Source organism: Theobroma umbraticum, unplaced genomic scaffold, assembly GCF_002168275.2.
Source record: "Theobroma umbraticum cultivar Fairchild unplaced genomic scaffold, ASM216827v3 scaffold_4.1, whole genome shotgun sequence".
Lineage (NCBI taxonomy): Eukaryota > Viridiplantae > Streptophyta > Magnoliopsida > Malvales > Malvaceae > Theobroma > Theobroma umbraticum.
The window spans coordinates 9,873,218-9,895,946 of NW_018397258.1; the positions used below are offsets into that span (position 1 = coordinate 9,873,218).

The 22,729-nt window shown below is 31.0% G+C and overlaps 1 protein-coding gene across 3 annotated transcripts; it reads left to right on the forward strand.

Annotated features, from left to right (window-relative positions):
• Positions 1–18,044: 18,044 nt before the first annotated feature.
• On the forward strand, positions 18,045–22,514 carry LOC110414001 (diiron containing four-helix bundle family ferritin protein, putative (Protein of unknown function DUF455)). 3 transcript variants are annotated; one of them, XM_021425052.2, is made up of 8 exons: positions 18,045–18,082; positions 18,397–18,810; positions 19,611–19,852; positions 20,214–20,310; positions 21,337–21,520; positions 21,629–21,710; positions 21,879–21,948; positions 22,030–22,514. In XM_021425052.2, exons 2-8 carry the CDS (start codon positions 18,412–18,414, stop codon positions 22,099–22,101), a joined length of 1,146 nt encoding a protein of 381 aa, XP_021280727.1. In that variant the 5' UTR covers positions 18,045–18,082; positions 18,397–18,411; the 3' UTR covers positions 22,102–22,514. The 3 variants fall into 3 exon arrangements, 1 of the variants encoding a protein (XP_021280727.1); XR_002444974.1 differs by lacking the exon at positions 18,045–18,082 and having other exon boundaries at positions 18,376–18,810; positions 22,030–22,177; positions 22,279–22,514; XR_002444975.1 differs by lacking the exon at positions 18,045–18,082 and having other exon boundaries at positions 18,376–18,810; positions 22,030–22,177; positions 22,301–22,514.
• Positions 22,515–22,729: the final 215 nt, after the last annotated feature.

Sequence of the window (22,729 nt, forward strand, 5' to 3'; positions counted from 1 at the left end):
GCCCCTACAACTTTTATGAATATGATGAACAAGGTATTTAGACCATACTTGGATAAACTTATGGTTGTGTTCACTGATGATATCTTGATATACTCAAGAAGTATAGAAGAATATGAGTAACACTTAAGGATTATGCTACAAACTTTGAAAAAACACCAATTATATGCCAAGTTCTCTAAGTGTTAGTTTTGGATTTATAATATTAGCTTTTTACGTCACATAGTATCTAAAAATGGCATGATGGTAAACCAAAAAAAGATTAAGGCAATAGAGAAATGGCCAAGGCCTACTTGAATGACTGATATATAGAGTTTCTTGAGATTGGTCGGATATTATAAGAGATTTGTTAAGAATATCTCTAAGATCATTGCTCCTATGATTAAGTTAATAGAAAAAAGTGTTAAGTTAATATGGACAAACGCATATGAGGAGAGATTTGAGAAGCTCAAGGCTTTACTTACCACAACTATTGTGTTAAGTTTACCTTATAGTTTAAGGGGTTATATGATTTATTGCTATGCATCACGAATAGGACTTGGGTGTGTTTTAATGCAACATGGTAATGTTATTGCATATGCATCTGAACAGCTCAAAAAGCATGAGTGTAATTACCCCACACATGATTTGGAGATGGCAACCATTGTTTTTGCCTTGAAAATATGGAGGCACTACATGTATGGTGAAACTTGTAAGATTTATATGGATTACAAGAGCCTCAAGTATATTTTTTCGTAGAGAGATCTAAATCTTAGGCAATGTCAATAGATGGAGTCACTTAAAGATTATAACTACACCATACTGAATCATCCCGACAAAGTCAATGTGACAGTAGATGCTTTGAGATAGAAATCTATTAGGAGTTTAGCTCACATCTCAATTGAGAGAAAATCATAGATGCAAGGTATGCACAAGTTGGGTGACATGGGTATTCCATTTGAAATTGATGATACTGAGGCATTGTTAGCCCACTTTAGAGTGAAACCGATGTTGATGGATCGCATCAAAGAAACCTAAGACAAGAATGACTTTGTGGCAAAAACTTTAGAGGATCCTCATGGACGAAGTGATAGGTCGTCATTAAAGGTATCGATGGATTACTTAGATATGGATCTAGAGTTTACGTCCTAAATAACGATGATTTGAGATGAGATTTTAGGGGAGGTCCATGTGGCAGCATATGTTGTTCATCCAAGCACCACCAAGATGTACCATGACTTGAAAAAGATGTACTGATGGGAAAGCTGTAAGAAGGATGTGGTAGAGTTTGTAGCCAAATATCTAGTATGTCAATAAGTTAAGGTAAAGTATCAAAGACTTGCTAGATTATTATAGCCTTTACTGGTTCCCAAGTGGAAGTGGGAACATATTTCCACGTATTTTATGACTGGATTACTTCATAAGAATAAGGGATGTAACTCTATTTGGGTCATTGTGAATAAACTAAGTTCACTCATTTCTTACTAGTGAAGACCATTCATGGAACGACACAATATGCTAGACTATACATTAATGAGATAAAGCAATTGCACGAAGTCCTAGTCATTATAATGTTAGATCAGGGCACATAGTTTACTAGTGGGTTTTAAGAGAAAGTTCAAGAGGCTTTAGGGACAAAGTTGAATATTAACACTACTTTCCACCCACAGACAAATGAAAAGTATAAAAAGACTATTTAGACATTAGAAGGTATGATGAGAGCATGTATCATAGACTTTGGAACTACTTGGGATCGACACTTGCCATTGGTGGAGTTTACCTATAACAACATATTTCAATCTAGTATCTAGCTAGCACCTTATGAGGCTTTGTATGAACGGAGATATAGACCGCCTGTATTTTGGTTTAAGGTTGGTGAACAAAAACTACTTGGATTGGAAATAGTTTAAGAAACTACCGATATGATACAGTTAATTAGAGAAAGGATGTTGATGGCGTAAAGTTGTCAAAAGTCATATGCCGACCATAGACATAGAGAGTTGGAGTTTAAGGTTGGTGGTCATGTATTCTTAAAGGTTTTGCCAACCAAAGGCATTATGAAGTTTGGCAAGAAGGGCAAGCTAAGGAGAAGGTATATTGGACCATTTGAGTTCTTAAGAGAGTTGGTGCGATAGCTTATCGATAGCACTTTCACAAGACTTTGCAAGTGTTTGCCTCATGTTTCATGTTTCAATACTACGAAAGTACCAACCAGATCCATCACATGTAATTTAGCATGAGTCCCTACAATTAAGAGATGATTTGAGCTATGACGAACTTTCAATAGCCATTCTAGATACGCAAATGAAGAAGTTACGCTTTAAAGAGGTGGCATTGGTTAAGGTACAATGACATAACCACTCAACCAAGGAGGTAACTTGGGAAGCCAAGGATGATATGTGAGTGAGATATCTACACTTGTTTAACAAAGGTTGGTACGTTATTTAAATTTAAGGTTGATATTCATAAGGGGGAAGAATATGAATTCCCACTATAATGGAAAATGCTAAGTTAAGAAATTTTTAGGTAAGCATGATGATTTTGTGTTTTGAACATTTAAAACTAAGTTTTAATGTTGGAAAAATTCATGTTTTGATGCATTAAGATGATTAGATAAGTTTAGTGTTAAAGGAGTCTAATTTGACATGTTTCTAAGATTTATTTTTGCTTTCTAGAGTTTATTTATTCATAGATATTCTTCATTTATCGATAGATACAATCCAAAAAGGTTTTCTTATAGCGACCTTGAAGAACATCTATGGATAAATGACCAAATCTATCAATAGATGGCCCAATCTATTGATAGATGACTCCATCCATTGATAACAAATTGCTTTTAAAGAGCCCTGAAGCCCATCTATTGATAGATATCCTTGATTTATTGATAGACAATGTCGTTTTATGAAAAATAAAATAGGTAAAAGTATATTTTCGCAACCAATACTATAAATATATCACATGAAACAAGGGTTTTCAATCTTCAATCATTTTTTCAAGGAATTTTCTTAAACTTTAAGCCCTCTCAACCCATTTTTGGAACAAATCACCATTTTTGATGATTTTAAGCTTGGTTTTGGGTTTTAAGGAAAGGTGACATTTTTGAGCTTTGAAATACTTAAAACTTTATTTTTAGATTCTAAAAATATGGTTTTGTTGCCCAAATTTTCTGTTAGTTGCTGAAGCTCAAAGGTTTGCAATTTTACTTAGCATCTAAGCTCACTTAAGGTAAGAATCAAGGATTTATGAATTTTCTATATATGGCTATTTGTAGAGCAATGAGTTTAAGCTATAAATTTAGCTATGGATGAATTTGACTAATTTCAAAAAGGCTTAGTTAGATTATTACGTGATTTATGGATTGAGGAATGATTATTATGATTATTGAATGTCTAGGAATGAATGAAACTCTATGAAAATTGCTAGAGTAAATTGGTAGTTGTTGATCGAAGTAGACATTTTGAGGTGAGTGGATACACCACTTTTGAAAATATTTTAGTAGGTAAAGTTGAAAGCATGATTTGAATGATTAAGGGTTTATTGATAAGCATGATTTCGCATAAATATTTATTCTAGAAAATATATTTATGGTTATGAAAATGTTTTGGAAATTGGTTTTCGAAACTATATGTATATGTAAATATATTATTATGTATTAGTTTTTAACAAAAGGGACAAGCTTTCTCATGATTATAGTCAACTTGATTACTCTGACTTTCGAGCTAGTATGGGTACGACAATTATACATATATGATTGAGAATGGTTGTGGATTGTTAAAATGTTCTTGAATGTAAGTATTACAATTATGGATTGAAAGATCTCCATTTTTCCTTTATACATGTGTTTGACATGATTTGTTATTAATGCTTGATCTCTATATAACCTTCTTTGAAATTTTAAGTGCATTGTGATTGGCTCTGATCTCAATGTGGGGGTAAGAATACCACTAGGTTAAGCTTGGCCAACATGCCATCTTTTTCCCTTTTGTATGTTGGCTCTAGTCTTAGTTTGGGAGTAAAAATACCAAAGGGTTAAGCTTGGCCAACGTGCCATCGTTTCCCTTTATGTATATTAGTTCTAGTCATGGTGTGGGGGTAAGTATACCACAGGGTTAAGTTGGGCATTGTACCACTTTTCTTCTCCTTATGAGTCCCGATGTGGAGGTAAGAATATCACAAGGATGATTCGGGTGAAAGTATCCATTCTTCCCTTAATTTGCTCATAGTATATATTGATGTGATTTATTAAATGAATAGTTCACTCTCGATTAAATGTTTGATGTGGAACTTGAAGGTTCATGGATTACTTATTTTTTACTCCTTACAAATGTTTTTAAAGTTAAGCTTAGATATGAGTAGCATATTTTATGCATCATGAGTTTCGAGTACATTTATGGTTACATAATTATTTTGCGACTATGATTTATTACAAAACTTTTATCCCCTAGCTTATCCCTTTCCCTATATTCACTCAGTGAATCTTTATGACTCATACGTTATTTTCTCTTATTTTGTTTTAGATTAATAGCTTGCTTGATTAAGCAACTTGTGGAATAGTAGAGCAACTCAATCATGGTAGGTGTGGTAAAGCCTTCTTTTCAACCTTCAAGTGTCGTGCACTCCGTAGTATGTCTAATCTAGTTTTAAACTATCTTGTTTATAATGAACTCTATTATGTAAATAATGTTGATAAACGTGTTTACATTTCTGCATATTATGTTGAGCCTCGAATATAGCTACATGAGAATGATAAGACTATGGTAAATGTCCATAGCAAAATAGGCATGGGGTGCATGCTGAACTACAATTGTTTTATTTACATATGAATAATTTTATGAAATATAAGAGAAACCACACTTTACGTTGAGAAGTTTCACAATATGTTGGCCTTGATGAATTATTCCACATTTTGATTATGGATGAACTTATGTTGGTGAATAAGATGGATGACTAGCCCATGCATTTATGGATTTAGGCTTGCTTAGGCCTAAAGGACCATACCCACGTAGGTCCATGCATTGGTCACGATCCTTCCAAAACAAGATGTGACAGGTATATGTGAATAGTCTAGTATAAAATTGACGTAGCCATGAGGTGGCATTATTTCGAGATTGGCATATGATGTACATAGGCACATAGTGCGCTATGTTACCAAGTTGTGTTAGGGTCACCTAAACTTCCTTATGGATAAATATATGCATATATGTTGTGTTATGTTTCTGCTTCTATGATGACGGTGCCTTTACACAATGGACGATAAACACATTTATGATGTGGATTATCAAATTATTAGTTTAAGGTTTTCATGGGCCTAGTGGGCTTAGCATGTTAGGCCTATGTGCTAATCATGGCCTAGGATAGTGTTGTGACAATATATGAAATGTTTGTTATTATTAATATGTGTGTGTAGATATATATCTCCTTGTTAGCAATGTTTGTTTGATTATTTTTACTTTCATTTTTCAGATTCTGAGGCTTGCTTGGAATCAGTGGTCTTGTTTGCCCAATCCTTGCATTGGTCATGGCTCAATTAGGTTGTCATAAAGTTGGTATCAGAGTCTTAAGTTTATCTAAGTTTTAGGCTTTCTTGGTTATGTCCAGCATAATATCATGGTTACATATAAATTTTTGTTTGAGGTTTGAGTACCCAGAGACTAATTGCCCACTACATAAGTGAGGAATATAATTATGTGGCGATCTCTAAATTTTACCAATATCCACTTTTCTTGATATAACTTTTTGACTAGGAGCTATTTAGGAATAATGCTTTGATGCAATAAGGTTCTCATAATCATAATCTTTTATAATACCTTTTGCAAGCATATAACATTCCATGGTCTTCATTTTAACTAATCAACATTCATAACTTTTTTGGAAAGAAAGAATTCCCTTTATATATAATAAAAGCTTAAATACAAGATGTATCTCTACACAACCAATCGATTAGCTTAAGGGCATACAACTACATTATCATTACACCTTTGATTTGGTTTTGGTTTTGATGGTTCCATTCATTTTTAAATTAGCTTTGGTTTATTTACATAATTTATTTTTATTTAATAACTTTATGGAATTCCTTTGGTTTTTATTTCAATTTGGATCTTATGTTATGAATTATGATATAACTTTTAATCTGTTTTGTTTTAACATATTTACTCACCATTCTTTATACATTTTGCTTTTAATTTTAATTGAGTCTAGATATGCAAGCTGAGGTTACTTTGGTTTCCTGGGAAAAAAAAGTTTAGGTTACTTTGGTTATAATCTTTTCATGCTTTACTTTTTTAATTTGATTTTCATGTTTATATCAAATTTTAAAATTATGTTTTAAGCATCTTTAGTATGTTTTGGTTTTTTTTTCTTAATGTTTAGCTTATTAGATTTGCATGCATTAGGTTTTATTTGATAACTTTATGCATAGTTTTGATAAAATATAATGAAATATGTTTAACATGCTAATTTTGCTAATTTTGGAATTTGTTTTGACTTCACAAGGATTTAATTATTTTTTATTTATGATTTTTTTATTAATTATAGATTTTATTAGATCATTTATGATTTAAGTATGAACTTTATGTTGGTATATGCCCTTAAGCCAATTAGATTGGTTAAGGAATATATATTGTCATTTAATGCATACTTAATCACATAACTATATGTAATTAAAGTTTTCTTTCATGTTAGCACAATAATAAGTAGTTATTGATTACTAATTAGATGAAACCCGTGGAGCAGAAGGATCTTACAAGAGAATGGTAAAGTTGTTACAATTATGAGATCTCTATGCATCAAAGCCATGTTTCCTAAAATAGTTCTTGGTCATTGTATTTTTAAGATAGGACATTTACAATGCTCAAAGACTAGTACATGTTAAGGCCTTTTAACTTAGGAAGTAAGCATTCAATCTCATAGATTGAAGTATATGGGGTACTTGAGGATGTCATGTGGGTGTTTGTTAAAGCACAAGTTCATTAAACATGACTCGTTTTGAGAACTCCATTTAATATTTCACTCAAGTGTTTATGGAATATGTTCTCATGTGATAGTTGTGCTACTAATCCTTAGACTTGAGACACCAAGTCATCTTGTATGAGAAATGACATACTTTGATTTCACCCCTATGGGTATGGAGGCAACCAAATGCCTAAACAGTGTGTTTTTTAATGTGCCATGAAACACACGAAGATGGATGAGTTTTCAAGAGAAAACTCATCACCTCAAGTGATATGAAAGGACGTATCTCACTTGTTCTCAATTTTAGATTAACTTGTCTAAAGTTTTTGGCCAAAGCATGATGAATTTGAGGAAAGTTAGTTTCCTAAATTCATAAGTTTAGTCATGAATTATGAGAACTAATATAGAATGTCATAAGTAGACATTGAGCCATACTTTATGACATATCTGAGATATTTGATGAAAGTACCATATTGTCACTAAAAGGTTTTGTCAAATTCTTTAATTAACATTCCAACATTTTGGTGGTCATGATGTGTTACTAAATACCGCTTATAATCTATAAATATAAATCAATTATTAAATTAATATTTAATTATGATTTAAATTCATTGCCAACATGTTAGAAGTCTAATGGGTAACATACAATAAGTGACATGATTGAGATTAAATAAGGATAATTAATTAAGTTGAACTTAATTGAAATAAACCAAAACAAAGTAAAAAAATTAATTAAGTTCAGAAGGACTTAATTGAATAAAAATACAAATGCTATATCTAAGGTTACAACTTAATTTAGCTATATAAATATGTTATGTTAACCAACTAAAGCTCTAAGCCTTAAGCCACTTTTTAGCCGATTCAAAAAAAAATAAGAAAAGAAAAATAAGTTTTTGTTGTTTGACAAAAATAGGGTTCAACTAAGTGTTTTGGTCTTTTGGTTTTTCTAAAAATAAAACTTGCTAGTACAAGTAAAATAAATACTACCTTTGAGAAGATCTTATTCGGTCATTGTGTGAATTACTGTTAGAGGCCAAATACATGGATGGCTAAAGATTTGACAAATCTTAAAGGTGAAGAAGCAAATATTTCAATTGCAGAATTTCAATATGTAATACATGAACTTAAGAGTGTTTATAACTAATTTGAAAATTTCATGAAAAACACAAACAATTGATCCTAAAGAATTTGACTATTTTTGTGATTAAATATATATTTTATTTTTCTACTGTGTTATGCTTTTAATTTATTGATTAATTTCATGTTTGAGTACGATGTCAAATATGACTAGTTATATTAGAGCCTTTGTTTGATGCTTTCATGTAATTTGCCTACTTGATTTTTGGTGATAATTAATGGGATTGATTTGTGTGTTGATTTGGTATATATTAGTTTTGAAGGTTTTCTTTGAAATTTATTTATTTATTAATTCAAATTGGGACAGCTTGTCATTAATTCATTAAAGCATGTTTTTAAAAGTTTTAAAATCATGTTTAATTGAAGAATTAATGAATGGATTGAAAGGCTTCCAAAGCCAAGTTAAAATCGAATAATTTTGAGTTACTTTTAGAGACTAGGGTACCGATTTATTTTCTTGTATTGGGAAGGTGTTATGAGTAGATTTTAATAGTTAAAAATTAGTTTTATCAAATTAAATTATTACATTTTTTTGCTAGACCTGATTTGGTATGAATAGGTCCATAAAAAATCATGTTTTTGGGTTCTAAAGCAACAAAGATTTAATGCAGAAAATTTTAGGCAACTATAATTGGTTGTTAGCGGCTTAAATCTCCATGAATTTTTGTGTTTAATTGCTAAACACATTAGCTGGAAATTTTCAACATCTTTGTTCCTGAGTTTGACATATGGACTATGAAGAGCACTTAAACCTATTATTGGGGTGGCAATAGTTGCCTAAAATACCCCAAAGGGTGGACAGCTAATTTAGTGGCAATACATGCCATTTATTTTAGTTTTGGGTAATTCATAAAGAATAGGGAATTGTTTTCAACTTAAAGTGAATTCCTAAAATTATGGTTAACACTTTAATTTTGGGTGATTCGTAAAGAATAGAAAATTATTTTCTACTTGAAGTGAATTCCTAAAATTATGGTTAGCATTTTAATTTGGAATATTTATAAGAAATTGTTTCCTACTTGAAAAGGGATTTCTAAAATTATGTGATAACATTGAACTTTCCTTAAAATTTTGGTTTGACTAGAAGTTTTTAAAATTTGTTAAGTTACCATTTAGGTAACTTGAATAAGATCCAATTTAGAAAACTAATCCATGTTGTAAATATTAGAAATTAAGAAGTTGTCTTTGATATATTTTAGGAAGTTTACCTAAAATAAAAAGGTTTCCAAAATGAAAAAGAGTTTTGTTATGGAAAGAATTAAAAATGGAAAGTCTTAAAATAAAAGAAATGGAAAGTTTTATTTCAATGAATTTCTAATAAGAAATAAGAAGTGAATGGTTGACTTTAAGTGTTTGAAAATGGGTATTTCTTAGACACTAAATTGAAATAAAATAATACCAAATATTTTAAGTTTAGCACTTTAAGTGAGTTAATTGATGTTTTTCTTAAATAACACACAAGATTATCAAGTGATATTGAGCTTGCATTTATTTCTATGTTTTTGATTGTGATTATAAAGCATGAGGATGATTATGGAGTTAGACCTTAGAAGATTAAGTCATGGATGGTTAAATTTGTTTCTAATCGTATTTATTTTGAATATGGTCTGTGCATCCTACCTTACTCTCCTTTTCTCTAGGGTTGTAAAATTCTTTTCTCACCTAACTCTCTTTGAATGTAATTTGAGGTTTTTAATTATAAAATGTAATTAGTTACATCAAAGTATAAAACTAGTGTTAGATAAGAAAATTTTTGTAACTTGAATATAGAGATCCAAAGATGCCATGGAGATTCAAGGAGATTACAAGCAAAGCTTAAAGACAATATTTGTAAAATCTCCTAGGAATTTGATCAACTAATTTCCTTAATGGCTCAAGAAAATTAAAATTAGTGAACTCTATAATCATCCTACTAGTTGACATGTGATAGATTTATTTTTCAATATATATATATATATGTATGTGTGTGTGTGTGTGTGTGAAATGTGATAAATGCTATGCATGTCAACAACGTAAAATCAATGAGACCTTAATTAATGAATTAATAAATAAAATTCCTCATTAAGATATTGAGTCAAAAAGTTACCTTCCACCATATCACAAGATAACCAAGTTACTCTTTTAATTGGAGGCTTATTGAGTCACTAAAGGACAAACATTTTCCCAAGTACATTTGAGTTATTGGTGGGTCTTACTCAACTGGTACCACGTTGTTCGGATGTGTCACACTTGATCGCATAGTATTAGAGGTATAGTTAGGTAAAATGTATACGATACATTTGGATAAGGACTTGTAGAAGATATAATTGGTAAGCTAAGTTACCAATGTAATTCATTTCATTATGGCTTGTTGAGTCACTCAAGGTCATGGTGGGATGAAAGGGCTCCTAGCTCAATCAGAAGTTTAAAGGTTAAATTTCTTAAAATATTAGAGGGCTATTATTTTGATAAAATATTGAGAATAATCATATAAAATTCTAAAACCTTATCTTTAAGATTACATAATTTGCATTAATAACTAAGCTTTATATATGTTGGTTTATTTAAGATATAAATTGATCATTGCGAACAGTTTATCACTTAGAAACATACTTGATTTAAACAAGGTGATAGACCCAAATTTCATTAACTGGTTTCATAATATCAAGAGTGTTTGGAAATAAGAGAAAAACGCTTATGTCTTATATGGTTCAGTTCTTAAAGAACTTAGCGATGATGCTACAAATGAGGAAAATAGGTTTATAGAGTTTATATGGATGATCTCGATCAAGCCACATGCGTGATGCTAGGTAGTATGGCTCAAGATCTTCAAAAGCAACATGAAGCTATGAATGCCTTAGATATTGTCTTAAACCTTATAGAAATGTTTGATAATGAAAGTCGCATAGAGAGATTTGGCATTTCAATGGAATTGTTCCAATGTAAGATGTTTGAGGGAAGCCTTGTAAGGCTACATGTCCTTAAAATGATCAGATATATCACTAGATTGTAACAGTTGGGTTGTGCTATGGATCATGATTTGTACATAGACCTTGCACTCGTTTTGTTGTCAGAGAGCTATTCACAGTTTGTATTGAACTTCAACATGAATAAGATTTAGGTAACCCCATCAGACTTATTGAATATGGTCACACAAGCTAAGAACACTATTGTGAAGGAGAAGTCTTTAGTTAATCATGTCTTTTCTAAGAAAAATAAAAATAACAAAAGAAAATTTTTTAAGAAAGACAAGGGTGAAAAGGCATCAACTTCAAAAGGTGTGAACCCTATTAAAGGAGTAAAGAAGGATAAGGACAATGACAAATGCCATTTTTACTACAAACTAGGGTATTGGAAGTGCAATTATAGGGATTATAAGGTATCCGTCAAAAGGAAGAAACAAAAAGAAGCTTCAACATCAAGTTTAAATCATATGATGATTTATTTTTCACTACTTGGTAAATAATACCTTAATCTTTATTAATGGTTTTAATATATATGACATATTGAAATAACTAATGACAAGGAGCAATGAAGAATAAGACTATGAAGGTGACAATGTTAGTTGATGAAGATCGAGCTTGTCAGCCTAGATTGGATTGTGGAACAATAAATAATTTTTGAACATTAAATGTTTTCATGGCATGATTGCTAAGATAAGATGTTTTGGTTTTGGGCCTATGGTCGAATATTTTATTTTATGTTTAGGAAACATAGATTTATATTTTGCTAGCACGATATGCTTAGCTTATATATTTATATTTACATTACATCTCTTTTTGTTTTTGAATTGTTCTAAATTATTTATCCTTAAGTATAGCCTTACATATATGATAATCAATACTAAGTCATAAGATCATTGTAAGATCATTTTTTCTTTTATTATGAATCAAAAGGAAATCATAAGATGACTTATATAAAATTGAGTCCTAACTCAATGAATTCATAATAGGATTATGAATAAATTTAGTTAAAAAGCATTCTTATTGAGATAAAAAGATCTAAATTAAGATTACTTAGAACTAAATAACAATTGATTATCATATTGAATTCCTAAGAGATGAATCACAAAGCATTACAAACCATGTTAATCGTAAGAACTAACCTTTGAGAGGATTTCATTCCATAGCCAATGATGAACGATTTATTTTATGTAAGTATACATAAAAGTTATGGACATATCACCCCAAAGGAAAGTAAATGAGTTTTCTTGGCAATATTTCTATAAATGATAAAAATAGTGAGACCTAATGACATTTTAAAGGTCAAAGGTTATGAAATTATGAAATCCAATAGATAAGTTCTGTACACAAAGATTGATTTAATGGGACGCATAAGGATACATAACTCATGAGATGAATCCATTAAATACAACCCACTAGTAGGATTCATATTGATGCACCACTCATATAAGATAAATCTACTAAATGATCTAACATGAATAATTGGATAATAATCTCTTTTTAATGAAATAAATTCAAAATAGTTGAATATATTGAATAAAATAAACATATTTTGGGCAAATCATAAGGTTAGTAGGAGTAAGATAAGTTACTCATTAAAAGTATATAAGAGACATTTACTAGTGTAAGAAAAACAAAATAAGATTAAAGAGTTAGAGCCTAGAAGGGGACTTATCAAAAGAATTTAGGATGACATGTTAAAGGAGTTTAACATAGAGAAAATTGTAAATGCTAAATTGACAAAAGTTATGATTGGGCAGTTGTATTGGAATGGTTCAAAAACAAAGGATAACTACACGATTATATCTATAATTAGATATAAATCTTTTTGTTTAGACTACAAAAGGAAAGATACTTGGATCACTGGTTTAATAAACTAATAAATGATTCTGAGTTGTTAAAGTGATAACAATAGCCATAATGCAAGAATCAAGGTCTCGTTGTGATCTAATTAATACTTCGATTGACAATTGAGATTGTCAAGCATATAAATTAATATATTCCCAAATATTGCAATTTGAGTTATCCTAATTAAAGACACAATTGCTAAATGAAAGAGTTAGATATTGGATACATTAGCAATTGACTCAAATGCAAGTGGAAGATTCTTGGTATATACCTTTAAGCCAATTATATTAGTCAAAGATTATATATTTTCATTTAATGTATACTTAATCGCATAACTATATGTGATAAAGGTTTTCCTTCATGTTAATACAATAATAAAAAGTTATTAAGTACTAATTAGATGAAGCCCATGGAACATAAAGGCCTTGCAAGATAATTGTAAAGCTGTTACAATTATAAGATCTCTATGCATCAAAGCCACGCTCATGAAATAGTTCTTGGTCATTATATTGTCAAATAAGGCATTGACAATGCTTAAAGACTAGTACATGTTAAGCCTCATTGCTTGGGAGCAATGGATATCATAGATTGAAGTATATAGGACACTTGAAGATGGCATGTGGGTGCTTGTTAGAGAACAAGTTTATTGAATATGAACCGCTATAAAAACTTCATTTGGTATTTCTTTTAAGTGTCTATGGAGTATGTTCTTATTTGATAATTATGCAACTAGTCCTTAAACTTGGGACACCAAGTCATCTTTTATGGGTAACGACATACTTTGATTTCACCCATATGCATTTGGAGGCAACTAGATGCCTAAATAAGGTATTGTTGGGTGTGCCATGAAGCATGCGAAGGTAGATGAGTTTTCAATAGAGGATTTATTACCCCAAGTGATATGAGGGGATGTATCTGTTGGTATATGCCCTTAAGCCAATTGGATTGGTCAAGAAATATATATATTGTCATTCAATGTATACTTAATTGCATAACTATATGTGATAGAGGTTTTCCTTCATGTTAGTGCAATAATAAGGAGTTATCAAGCACTAATTGGATGAAGCCCATGGAATATAAGGCCTTGCAAGAGAATTGTAAAGTTGTTACAATTATGAAATCACTATGCACTAAAGCTATGTTTCTAAAATTGTTCCTAGTCATTGTATTATCATGACAAGGCATTAACAATGCTCAAAGACTAGTACATGTTAAGCCTCATGACTTAGGGAGTAAGTAGTTGATCTCATAGATCGAAGTATATGTGATACTTGAGGATAATATATGGGTGCTTGTTAAAGAACAAGTTTACTGAACATGACCCATTATGAGAACTCCATTTGGTATTTCACTCAAGTGTCTATCGAATATGTTCTCATGTGATAGTCGTGCAACTAGTCTTTAGACTTGAGACATCGGGTCATCTTGTGTGGGGAATGACATACTTTGATTTCACTCCTACAAGTTTGGAAGCAACTAGATGCCTAAACAGGGTGTGTTTAGGTATGTTATGAAGTAGGCAAAAGTGAATGAGTGGTCAAGAGAGGATTCATCCTAAGTGATATGAGGGGATGTATCTCACTTGTTCTCAATTCTTGATTAACTTATATAAAGTCTTTGGCCAAAGTATGATGAATTTAAGAAAAGTTAGTTTCTTAAATTTATAAGGTTAGTCATGAATTATGAGAACTAATATGGAATATCATAAGTCGACACCGAGCCAAGCTTAATGACATATTCGAGATATTTGATGAAAGGACCGTATTGCTATGAGAGGCTTATCGCTGAAGGGCTTTGTTAAATTCTTTAATTGATTCTTTAAGATTTAGGTGGTCATGATGTATTGCTAGATACCGCTCACAATCTATAAATATAAATCAAATATCTATTTGGCTTAGCCTTTTTTTAACTTAAAAGCTATTATGAAGCTCTTATGAAAAATAATAGCTTTTAAAATTAAGCTAAATCTGTTTGGTAAATTTACTTTTATAAGTTCTTTTTTATAAATAAGTTGTTTGACAAAATAATTTACATAAGTTCTAATTTTGATTAAAATTACCATAAAAGGGTATTTAGTAAATAATTTTCTATTAATCACAAATTCTTTTGTTCATAATGGAAAAAAGTTAATTTTAGTTTTTTATTTAGAAAAAGTATAAAAAGTATTTTTATATAACATAAAATTTATAATTAATAATAAATCATACAAAAATGAAAACAGATAATGTTGGAATTATTCTTAATGGATGAGGACATTTTTTAAACAAAAATAAAAACTTTCCTAAAAAAAATACATGTTTTCAAAAAAAGAGGACAGAATGCTCCTTCTTGGAGCTTTTTCTAAAGCTTTTTTTTTTTAGATTTTATTCTTTAAAAAAAAGCTACTTATTTTCTTAAGAGCTTTTCTAAATTTTTGTTTGGCTTGACTTTTGCTTTTAAGAGATAGATAAGCTGAAAAAAAATCAGGCCAAACAAGCACCAATTATCAAATTAATATTTGATTAGGATTTATATTAATTGCCAATATGTTAAAAGCCTAATGGGTCACACACATTAAGTAACATAATTAGAATTAAATAAAGATAATTAATTAAGTTGGACTTAATTGAAAGAGCCAAAATAAAGTGAAAAATTAATTAAGTTCACAAGGACTTAATTAAATTAAAATACAATTATTCTATTTAGGATTACAACTTAGTTTGACTATATAAATATATTATGTTAACAAACTAAAACTCTAAGCCTTCAACTACTTTCCAGCCGTTTCATAAAATAAAAAAAGAAAATAGTTTTCTTTGTCTACAAAAATAAGATTCGGTAAAAATCTTTGGTCTTTTTGTTTAGAAACAAAACTTGCTAGCATAAGTAAAAAATCTTACTTTTGATAAAGTCTTATTCAGTCACTATGTGGATTACTGTTAGAGGTTAAACACTTGAGTAACTGAAGATTTGACAAATCCTAAAGGTGAAGAAGCAAAGATTTTGATTTAATTAGCTCTTGATTATAATATCTATAGTAAGGTATGTAACTATTAAACTTATGAGTGTTTATAATTAATTTGAAAGTTACATGAAAAACACAAACATTGATCTTATAAGATTTGGTTGTTTCTCTGATTAAATGCTAATTTATTTTTTCACTGCATTATATTTTTAATATATTGATTATTTTCATATTTGAGCATAAGGTCAAATTCTAGCAGTATCTCACTTGTTCTCAATTCTAGATTAACTCGTATAAAGTATTTGGCCAAAGTATTACAAATTTGAGGAAAGTTAGTTTCCTAAATTCATAAGGTTAGTAATGAATTATGAGAACTAATATGGAATGTCATAAATAGACATTGCGCCACGCTTTATGATATATTCGGGATATTTGATAAAAAGACCGTATTGTATTGAAAGGCTTATCGTTGAAGGGCTTTATCAAATTCTTTAATTGGCTCTCTAAAATTTAGATGGTCATGATGTTTTTCTAAATACCGTTTATGATCTATAAATATAAATAAATTTTTAAATTGATATTTGATTATAATTGTACTTTTTGTCAATATGTTATAACCTTAATGGGTCATATACATTAAGTAACATGATTGAGATTAAACAAGGATAATTAATTAAGTTGGACTTAATTGAAATAGACTAAAATAAAGTGAAAAAATTAATTAAATTCACAATGACTTAATTGAATAAAAATACAAATGCTGTATCTAGGGTTATAACTTAGTTTAGCAATATAAATATGTTATGGTAGCCAACTAAACCTCTAAGCCTTTAGCTATTTCTTAGCCGATCAATAAAAAAATAAAAAAGAAAAATAGGTTTTTTTACGGACAAAAATAAGGTTTGGCTAGGATTTTTGGTCTTTTAGTTTTTCTAAAAACAAAATTTATTAGCACAAAAATAAGGTTTCTTAGCCGATCTTATCAATCGTACATTTGATAAGATCTTATTTGGTCACTATGTGGGTTATTATTAGAGGCCAAACAATTGGGTGCTTAAAAATTTCACAAATCTTAAAGATGAAGAAGCAAAGATTTCAATTGCAGGATTTTGGACGGTCTTATTCTCTTTTTGGGTTTTTTGCTTTATCACAAGCCTCTTAAATTTAATTGACTCTTGATTAATATTTAAAATAAGGTATGTACTACATGACTCATGAGTGTTCACATCTAATTTGAAAATTGCATGAAAAATACAAGCCATTGATCTTGAGGGATTCGATTATTTTTTTAATTAAATGCATATTTTATTTTTCACTACGTTATGCTTTTAATTTATTGATTAAATTCTTATTGACCATGAACTTGAATCCCATCATTTTATGATTTATTAATATATATTGCTTAATATGCATGTTTTGGGGTTTATTTTTTATTCTTACATAAGAGCATGCTTAAGGTTGTTTGATAACAATTTCTCTAGTTATTTTTTTTCACTTGATTGATAAAATTTGTTCTATAAATTATCATTGTGTGAAAAGGATTTTAGTTTTATTCTTCTTTTATTATTGTATGGAGTCATTAGATAATAGTAGAGATTGAGATTTGCAGCTTAGGCAGAGAGGGTGCTAGGACTTTTCCACAACTGTACCCTACCTCCTGACGTGTCTCTGTTGTGGTAGGATGAAGGCTAGGTCTTTTGCGAGGGGCAAGTAGCTTCATCCAGTTCTCAGACTCGTTAATAAATCTGGATAACACCTTGCTTACATTTTCGTCACTATATGAGAATTTCTTGTGGTATATTTTATCAGGGTCCAAGTCATAGCAGATAGGCCTTGCAAACTGGCTTTGAGTGTTGCTCTAGGACAAGCCTTTTGTTGGATGCCCACAATCATTTATTTCTCCAGTTCATATTTGTTTATTTCTCCTTTTTTTTTTGCCTGAGGTTTTTTTTTCTTTTAGCTTCAAAATTCTGAATTTTAATTAAATATAAGTACAATGGACAGATTTAATTAATTTTAAAATCACCATTACAAGCTATCAACTTAAAATTTATAAATTGAATTATAATTTAATTACGTATTAAATATGGTAAATCATATATAATTCAATTAAAAAAATAATTGTCATTTCTCACATTAATCTAAACAACACTCTTGGTTTCTCTTGAAGAATAAATTTATTTACAAGCTCACTCTCATTAATCCTCGTCTTATTAATGTTAGGATTCTATTAGTCAAACTAACTTGGTCAAAGTTTACTTTACATACCAAAAAATGCACTCAGGTTCTTTATTTTTTTCCATTTTTCTGCTTTTCCTTTTTTAATTTGTTTTGTTTTAATCAATTTCATTATCGTTAGGTTTTTTTAAATTAATAGTAATTAATTTATTTTAACCGAAATAATTTCATATATTTATCTCGAAGTTAAAATATACTTGATTAAAAATATATTTGTAATATTTAATATTTAATTAGATTAGAATATAAATTAAATCAAATTAAATTTGATAATAATTAAAATCATCTAAATTTCATAATTTTGTAAATAAAAATTTGACAAAAAATTTGAACAAGAGACCGCAATTACACAAACTGCAGGTCAAAATCAGAACCATGCTCGTCCCCAAGCTGAGGTTCTCATCTCTTCCTCACCATTTTCACAACACCAAACTTCTTTTTTCCTCTTCTTCTTCTTCGCAATTCTCTCAATGGTCAGGTCTCCAAAGCTGGAGAGAGAGCCCACTAAACGAGGACCGGTTTTGGGGACCCAATGGCCCTCGGCCTCTGTTACAGTCCCAATACTCCTCCAAAGACGCTGACACTCCTAACAGCCCTCTGGAGGCTACTGGTTCCTCTCTTGCAGAGCTTGGTGCTCTGGTTCTCTCTACCGCTGACCCTCTTACCAAATCCAAGCTCTCTCATTTGGCTTTCTCCAGGTGGCGCAATGAGAATCTGCCCATTGGGGTCTGTCAGCCTCCTTCTCGACCTGCTCGCCCTCCTAAGCCTCAATTGGTTTGTTTTCTATTTCTCGACAAGTTTCTGATTGAAAATATACCGCTTAGAATTGGAGTTTCTGCAGTGTGATATTTACTCTTTTATTCATCATTTTACTTAAGATTGATGAGATTAAAAGTCTTGCGCTATGTTTGGTAGTAAGGAAGGAAGATAGAGGGATGGTAAAAAGGTGAGGAAAGAAGAAAATGAAGGATTGGAAGGAAAGTTATTTTCCTTCGTTTGTGTACTGAAAAACAGAGGGAAAGGAAGAGATTAGGGGTAAAATTATAAATAAAATGATTAACTTAAGTTGAAAGAGTGCTTTTCTCTTAATTTGCAAGGATTAGATTTGGAGGGAAAAGGAGAAGTTGCAAATAAATGTATTCTTTTTCCTTCTTATTTCTTCCTACCAAAGGAAGGAAATACTAATTTCCTTCATCTCCCTTTCTTATCTTCTTTCCCTCATACCAAACTTAATGCTAGAGATTGTGATTTTTCTTGAAATTTTAGGTTCTAATACTTTAAAAAACTATTACTCATTATTTCATTGATTCTTAGTCTTATCTGGCTTTGATAGTCTTGCCTTACTGCATATGATTATTGAAAGTTTCCATGGTTCAACAGGAAGTGTCTTGGTTATTTATTTTTATTACAATATTATAGTTCCCCTGAGGAGTTGGTACTTTCAAGCAAACTGCATGTATAATACATCTTTCTGATTAATTATTCACTTGGATGTTGCCTACTCTCAATTACTATAATTTCGTTAGGTGAAAATGATCATTTTTTGGTCTTTTTTTGTTTTTGGTGAAATGTAGGTTTCCCCAAAGGAGATTCCGGTCCCCAAAAACTCTAGACTGCCTCTTAACGCTTACATGCTTCATAACCTTGCTCATGTGGAGCTAAATGCAATTGATTTGGCATGGGATACTGTTGTTCGATTTTCTCCCTTCTGTGAGATTCTCGGGGAACAATTTTTTGCTGACTTTGCTCATGTTGCTGATGACGAGAGCCGCCATTATGCTTGGTGTTCACAAAGACTTGCTGAGATTGGTTTCAGGTGTGCAGAGTTCTTGCTTTGTATTGCATGTTAATTTGTTATTTTTCATATTTAGATGTCTTGAAGCTGTTTATCCTTAACTAGTTATGAATATGTGCATGCCCATAATCAGAGGTTTTACCATGTTAAAAGAAAAGAGTTTTGCCTATGTATGGTGCATTTATTAATTGGGAGGCCCTGTTTCCACACACTTTTTCTTCTTCAGTGCAAATTAGTCACATCTACTGATATGTGGGTCTTGCTTATTCACATCATAACTTACATTTGCATTGAAGAAACCAAAACATGTTGAAATAGGCACACCTTATTGATTTATATTCTTCATGTTTCACTTCCATTCAATTTATTGTCCTTTGACTAGTTATGGAGATATGCCTGCTCATAACTTACTTTGGAGAGAGTGTGAGAAATCATCAAATAATGTTGCTGCTCGTTTGGCTGCCATCCCATTAGTACAGGTAATCTTTTTACTCTTGGCCAATGTTTTTATACTTGAAACAAAACCACTTTTTGCTTTTACTTTATTTTATGATTTCGTGAAAGGAAACCTTTAGTTCTGTTCTATTTTAAGATGCAATATCTGTAGATGGTAATCGCCCAACCTGTCCTTTTCCTTTCACTCGAACAATTCTTGGCTCCTGTCCTTTGTCCATTACTCACATGAATGATTCTTGATAACTGCAAAGTTGTGTCAATAATAAAAATATCTTCGTTAGAATCTTGCGGACATTGTATTAGCACATTCTAAAATCTTAATGTACAAACATGGTCTTTGTCCTGGGTTCAGTTCTTGGTTTTCTTAATAAACTTGAAGTTTTTTTTGCCTAGGAATTTACTGTTAACAGCTTAAAACTTCTACATAAGTAGAAGAAGCTTGAAAAGTATAGTACCTCTCTCGCCCTTTCTCCCTGTTTGGGGGTGGGGGGACATGAATGGAATGTTCCATTTCACGATAACATCATCTTTACAAAGTTTCCATGGCTCAGAACTATCCAGCAATCTCACTTAAAGTACCCTTTGAAATCATGCTTTGGCTTTGAGTAGTGAAGTGGGCTGATCAGATTTTATTCCAGTTTTGAGATTTGCATAGCATTGACTTTTATTTGAGACATTTCATATGGAAGTTTTCGTGAACCTAGCTCAATTTGGTGTTTAACTTTGTACAAACATATGTTTCCCATGTCCAGTATGCTGCCTGAATAGGCTGGAGTCATGCTCAGGGCAGTTCCTAACTGAGCAAGTATAATCTAATCTTGGTCAAAGCTGAAGTTTAAAAACTGGCATGATACTCAATAAGCCCTTGAACTTTTGTTACATTCAACTGAGTAGCTGCTTATTTAATATTTGGAGGAAAGAGTAAAAGCTGCAGTTAATCCTTAGATCTTTCCTAAAACATAACTTGATATTTGTATCTGCATACAGATGCAAATTTGTTTTGTTTTAACTTGGTTTAAAAATTTACACACTTGTATTTATGGATGTAGGAGGCTAGGGGTCTTGATGCTGGGCCACGCTTGGTGCAAAAAATGGTTGGCTTTGGGGATCACAGGACATCTAGCATTGTAGCTAGGATTGCTGAAGAGGAAATTGCACATGTAGCTGTTGGTATGTTCTGGTTTATCTCAATCTGTCGTAAAATGAATCGTGCTCCATGCTCAACATTTAAAGGTCAGTAGCATTGTGTCACTTCAAGGCAGGTTATGTTCTGCCTAGAATAAAAAATTCCATTCAAGTTGTGCAATTTCTTATGTAGAACTTCTTTGTGAAACCATGTAGAGTTATTACAAGAGTATAATTTGGAGTTGAAAGGGCCTTTTAATTATTCAGCTCGAGATGAAGCTGGCATTCCACGAGATTGGTAAGTAAGAAAGCCTTGTGTAGTGTCATTTGCTTGGAAAAAAATATAGATACAATTTTGACCAAATTTATCGTCATGTAATTCTAAATTTGAGTCTTATACATTATTTTCTCTTTAGAACCAAGTGTATCTGTCTTTAACTAACTTGGTGTCTGACATGCCATCTAGGTATGACTCATCATCAAGAAGTAAACAAGATGCCGAAGAGAATCAGAACAATAGTAAGCAGCTTTCGGAGGTATGTGATGCAGTAGTGTACACTTCCAAGTATAAACTTTTCCTGGAAAAGGATAATTTGACTTTTCAAATTTGATAACAGGTTTATGATAGGCTGGCGTGTCTTATATCCATGGAGAGTGAGCATTCAAGTTTAAATAGACCATCTGAATGACTTATTGGTAGAGTCTCTGCAATGCCCTGAGTACATTTCAATATGTTAAACCTATGGCATGAAGCAGTCCTGTTTGGTCAGTATTCTACTTCTGATGTCTGGAATTCAATGTCCAGTTTTCCATGAAACCAAAGATGACAAGGAAAATTTTGTTGCTTTGTTGGTTGTTTGACGCAGCACATTTATATATTTGAAGCAGATGCAGAAGAGCTCACCTGTAGGTCTGAATTGGGGTTAGACACAAAAACTGAACTACTTTGTAGAGCATTGCGGAATCTGTAGCAAACCGTGCTTCTTTCCTCTTTCCTTCTAATTGTCTTTTTGTGATTATATTAGGTTCATTGCTGTAACCTTGTATATATATTTTTACATATATTTGAGGAAAGGGACATTCAAATTTTACTTTTTTAAAAGAGTTCATGTATCAATTAATGAGTTAAATATTCCAGTGTATCTTGTATATTCATAACTAAGTACATTAACCAAAAAGAAAAAAGAGGTAAAATACTATTGCATTAATTCATTTTAGATCTATTATTATTAAAAATGGACAGTTTATTTCAAAATTCAAATTTTCATTAACGGATGTTAGAATATGATTAAAACACCAAAATCATTTGCTCAATTC

Bases quoted from the DNA above. Each gene is read 5' to 3' on its own strand.
- LOC110414001 (XM_021425052.2), top strand. From the start codon at position 18,412: ATGCTCGTCCCCAAGCTGAGGTTCTCATCTCTTCCTCACCATTTTCAC. The intron at 18,811-19,610 runs GTTTGTTTTCTA...GGTGAAATGTAG, and splicing joins GCCCTCCTAAGCCTCAATTG to GTTTCCCCAAAGGAGATTCC. The intron at 21,711-21,878 runs GTAAGTAAGAAA...CATGCCATCTAG, and splicing joins GCTGGCATTCCACGAGATTG to GTATGACTCATCATCAAGAA.